General features: G+C 39.3%; 1 protein-coding gene across 1 annotated transcript in view; it reads right to left on the bottom strand.

Annotated features, from left to right (window-relative positions):
- The window catches only part of LOC109833965 (probable pectin methyltransferase QUA2), a 26,639-nt gene that overhangs the window by 12,402 nt on the left and 8,706 nt on the right, over nt 1–5,531 (bottom strand). The window contains exons 5-6 of the mRNA XM_020401850.1: nt 5,471–5,531; nt 5,224–5,393 (exon numbers count right to left, since the gene is read on the bottom strand). The exon at nt 5,471–5,531 is cut by the window's right edge and continues 162 nt beyond it. Of these exons, the coding sequence (XP_020257439.1) occupies nt 5,224–5,393; nt 5,471–5,531 (231 nt within the window). The remainder of the gene's footprint in view (nt 1–5,223; nt 5,394–5,470) is intronic.

Below are 5,531 nucleotides of genomic sequence, written 5' to 3'. Positions count from 1 at the left end.
GGGTGTGACTCGTGTTTTTTTTATCTTTTTGGCCGTTATTTCGTACTTTGGCCTCCAAGTTTGATGCAGTCTTGGTTGTTTCTTGGCTATGTCCTCCTACATCTTTTGTGCCTTTTGTACAAGAATTCGCGCGTGCGCAAACAGTGCGTGGCGCTTCTGGATTCGCTCCTCAAGAGTTGAATGAATCTTTTTGACTTGGATCCATTCACTTGTTGATGATTTGGAGGAGGGGGCGTTTGCTCGCTGTTGGGGCGCTTGGTGTTCCCTGAATTTCAGATCCGTCCTGTAACAGATCCCGTCCACTGGCTCCAAAGCCTTAGCGAGTTAGCGCGTGAGGCGTTGACGTTTCCTTTGACATGCCCTCTTCGATAGGATTAGCGCGGATCCAGCGGTTATCTCCTTAATTGAGGAGTCTAGATCTACAAATCCGACCTCGTTGGAGGCCGGAGGGGCGTTACAAGGCGTGATTGCAGCAGCAACGGGAGTGTTGATCTTCCTGCACTTGAGTGGGGGAGGATCTGAAGGAGGATGACAGATACTCATCGAACTTCTGTTGGTCGAACTCGTACTCGACCTCTTCTTCAACCGGGATCCGGATCTGTGGTTACAACACGACAGCTTCGACAGCGAAGCTGTTGGCTCCCACTGTGATCGTCAGCGTGTTTAGGACAAAAGTTGATGCTTTCATTACCTTGAATCTATTACAACTTTAATCGTTATAATAAACTCAAATGAATAAAAAATTTTGATCTTTTTATAAGATCTCTTTTACAATGACAATGAAAGATTACAACTCTTGTCAAACTACACATAGATCTTATTTATTAGTCTATGTTTTGCGTGAGATCTTTGCATGTGTCGGGGACGTTGATATCCGTGGACCACCGCGGATCAGATCCGGTTGATAGAAAATTGACAAAGCTCCTACTTCACCAAGAAAATATTCGCTTGAAGCTCTGAAATCGACCAAGTGAAATCAGTAGCTCTTCTCGAGATTAAAACCAAACCTAATCTCGAGGAACGGACGGACGAGGCTTCAGATCTCTCGAACTCTCCCTCTTTATGCTGAAGAACTTCACCGTGATCAGTTAGCCACCTCTAAAATTCATGCTCCCTTGCTCTCCAACTCCGCAGCACCTCCTCTTCTTGATAATCAATTGCCCCCTGTGAAAGGAGATCCTAGACTTGTATTTATAGGACTCCAGATGCGGGGTATTTGGATAAGAATAATAGATTTGACCATATCTTCAGTTGACAACGGCCTAACCATGTTTGTGGATGATATCTAATCAGTTGAGATGCTCTGGAACGAACAAATCCCGAGAAAACAGCAAAAAACCGTCAAAAACGTGTTTCAGGTAGTTAAGGGCGCGAAACAGGTCGTGCTGACCCACAGGGGTGCGGGTCAGCCGAGTCTGACCCGCGCTAGCGCGGGTCGGACAGATACGATTAGCGCTTGCGCGGGTCGGATCTGGCGTGGGTCGGATCTGGCGTGGGTCGGATCTCCGGTCGACAGACTCCGACCCGCTCTGGCGCGGGTGCCAGCGCGTCGTGCCGGCGCGGGTCTGCTGCCTCAGTTGAACTCCTTTTTTTTGCACTTTACTTTCCGGGACTTGTATTTTCTGCCGTTTCACTTATTTGCCTGTCGTGTTGACTTGTACGCTTCGTTAACTTGTTTCATGCGCTCGTCAACTTCTTTATGGCACTTAGAGCTGACCAACGAGCGCGGCGGGCACTAGGAGCTGACTGACGCACGCGAGCTGACTGACGAGCGTGTTTAGTCACTTGGAGCTGACTGACGCGCGCGAGCTGAACGACAGGTGTGATGACTAATTGGAGGTGGCCGGTGAGCGCACAAGACACAGCTGGTTCGCCATTCCGGTTCATGCACTTGTCAACGTCAGATAATCCTCTTAGACTCGGATAACGGCGTTCGTCATCTTCTCTCCGTCTCGAGCTGTGTACGGACACCTATAGGCATTTTTAGACGCCTACAATATATAGTATGGATGAAGCAAATAATCGTGCTATGAAGGTGGAAGCGCAACTCATCCGTCTCAATAGATATCAAACGAGGTTTGCAGAATCAGCAGAATTTCCAGAACCAAACGAGAGGAGTTCAGCCGAAGCGACATAATTATAATCCCTATACTCGGACTCAGGGAATAAATGCTATCGCTGTCAACAGACCGGACACTTATCCAATAACTGTCCTAACTGTGGTAGAGTTAATATGATTAAAATGGAGGACAGCGAGGAAGACGAGCTTGAGACTGAGGTCGAACACCATACGGTCAATCCTAATGATGTGTATGACAAGGACGAGTGCAAGGTGCGTGTAGTGCGCAGAATGATGTTGGCAACTGAAAGGGTTGCTGAGAACCCACAAAGGCATAATTTTTTTCGAACTCGTTGCAAAGTGAATCAGCATGTGATTAAGTTGATAATTGATGGTGCTGGTCAAGAGAATTTGATATCTCGAGAAGCAGTAGATAGACTGAAGTTGCAGACACTGAAGCACCCTTTCCCTTACAAAGTCGGATGGATTACATCTGTGGGTGATATCAAGGTCACTGAACAGAGCATAGTTAATTTCTCTATTGGCATGTACAAGGATACAACTATTAGTGATATTGTTGATATAGATGCATGTTAGTTAATGTTGGGAAGACCGTGGCAGTTTGATGTGGATGCATGCTATAAAGGAAGGGAGAATGTAGTAGAATTTACTAAAAACAAATGTGAAGTTTATCTCAATGTCCCTTGACAGAAAGTAGTGTTCCTAAAATTAATAGAAAATCTGCAGTATCGTTATGTGCCGCAAGGGAGTTTCAGAAGGAGTCTTTGCACGCCTCTTTTGTGTTTGCAGTAGTGAATAAGGGATTCACCGGTTCTGTGAATGACATTCCAGAACATTTAAATTCCCTTTTGAAGGAGTTTTGTGATATCATGCCTGAAGAGCTTCCCGCTAGATTGCCTCCGCTTTGAAATATTCAGCATCATATTGACCTCGTACCTGGAGCCACTCTTCCTAATCTTCCTCATTATAGGATGAGCCTAACCGAACATGAAATATTATGGGAGCAGGTGCAGGATTTATTACATAAGGGGTACCTTAGGGAGAGCATGAGCCCATGCTCAATGCCAGCCCTCCTGGTGCCTGAGAAGAACGGGACTTGGCAGATGTGTGTTGACAATCGAGCTATCAATAAAATACACATGATATGGGAAAGAATAATATATGAATTTGATTAAGAAGAAGTCGTAGCCGATGAGTTAAAAAAACAAATTGAGAAAATCAATGCTAAGTACAAGGCGGATGTTGATCGATACAGGTTAATAAAAATATTTATCGATGAAGCTACTACTCAAGCAACTATAAGCTCGGGGTCGAGCTTCTTTCAACAATGGGAGACTGATGTAGGACGCTTAATGGATAATTTCATGGAGGAGTGGGACAATCACGAGCTAAATTCAATGCTAGAGTCAAATTAGATTAGGAAACAGATTCAATTTTGATTCATGATTTGTTTCATCTATTATAAGGAGTCTTTTTAGGGTAGGATTTGATATTTTCTTTTCCTTTGTAATTCTAGTCTTACTATGAGTCTTGGTTGTTTTTCTATTTAAGAAGAGTCATGTAACCCAAACAAGAATATCATGGAATTAAATAAAATTTCTCTTGAAGAAAGTATTGGTGTGTTTTCTTGAGTTTGTGGAAGAAGTCCTCGTGGTAAGGCTTCTTTGTTTTCGTCGCTACGTCAGTTTAGCAATTTTTGGGAGAGAGATCATGATTTTCCCGTTATATCAAATGATATTTTGGTGCACAAAAAAATCTAACGAAATGTAGCAATATTGATTTGTACTTTTGTTTGTTTTATAAGGTCGATTAGTGATCTAAATATATATATATTATTTACATTTTGTATGCTTAGATTTAGGCCTGTCCATACAGATCGAGCAAAACTCGTGGCCTGGAACAAGCCCGGACCACCGGGCCGACCCGGTTATTTTATTTTATTTATTTATTTTTATTTTTTTGTTAAAAAAATTCAAGAGTAAATAACAATAAATTAAGCGATTTTTTGATAAAAATCAATAATATTATTAATCACTTGTAATTATATAACTTACAAATACAAAAAATCAAAAAAAAAAAGATAAAAACAAATTTTTTATTAATAATAAATTAATCACTAACAATTACAAATTTATTTTGGAATTTGTCGCATCACAATTATAGACTATATCATGCTAAGAGAGTGTGTGTGTGTTGTAACTTGAGAGAGAGAGAATCACATAAATATATATTATATGTATTTATTACATACTTACATTATGCTTATTTAAGTACAGTTATACAGTTTACTTATATGATATACTTTTATATATATTAAATGCAATATACTTATATATAACTATACTTATGCACTTATATATACTTATATAACTGTAATTCTATAATATACACATATAAATATACTTATAACTACATTATATATATTTATATTCTTATATCTTAGTATCTATACCATACTAAGAGTATGTATATATATATACACACACACGTATACTTACGTACTTAAATGCATACAAATGTATACACTTAGGACTATGATTCTATGAAGCTATGGCCATTTTCCTCAAAAAATCATATACACACACACTAACACACACACACATATACATTAATGACCATATCATTATATAATTTTATATATATATATATATATATATATAATAACTAGATTTCATTAAGTACGTTGAGGTTACATTTTAGTGCACTATACTATATATGCAAACATCCATTTTGGCATTCCGATATTTACCACATATCCCCAATATTTTCCAAATATCCGCAATCCGATATGAATTTTGGCCATCCGATATTTCCCCAATATTCCATATTTAAAACCTTGTTTACAACTGCATGGATGATATTTATAATAGGCTTAACATAAACTTTTTGCTAATATTGATGTATATTGTACACTTCAGGGTTATATGCTGAACATATTGCTGCATTAACTATAACATGTGTGTGTATCCAATGTCAGATTTGTGATTTGATTATAAGGAGTATCAAAATCAACATGCTATCTTAATGTGATTATTGATTATTTTCGGATCTGAAGCAAACTACATCCCAGTGATTTGATAAGCGTATCCAAGTGATCAGTGATTGGGTATCTTTTTAAGTGAAAAAATCGTAGTCATGCTTACCATAAACATCAAGTTCACTAGAGTTCAAGCTAGCTTGAAAGGGCCATGTAGTTCGGAATTCAATAGGAATCCATCGCTGACTTTTGCTTCCTCCAATGCAGGGATTGAGTGGTTGGTATAAAGAAGATTCGAGATCATTGCTCTTATCACACACAGAGGGTCCAGATTTTCTGCAGGTTAATTTCAGTTGAAGACCCTATACCCCACTCAGTAAATAATCATGTCGGAATATGAATAAAAAGCTTACCTAGAGCTGTAACATTTCTTTGTAGCTGTCTTTTTCCACATTACTGTTTCATCTTGTTGTG

This window comes from Asparagus officinalis, chromosome 3 (assembly GCF_001876935.1).
Source record: "Asparagus officinalis chromosome 3, Aspof.V1, whole genome shotgun sequence".
Classification (NCBI taxonomy): domain Eukaryota; kingdom Viridiplantae; phylum Streptophyta; class Magnoliopsida; order Asparagales; family Asparagaceae; genus Asparagus; species Asparagus officinalis.
Note: the sequence above shows the minus strand (reverse complement) of the source record. Positions and strands in the feature narration are given on the sequence as shown.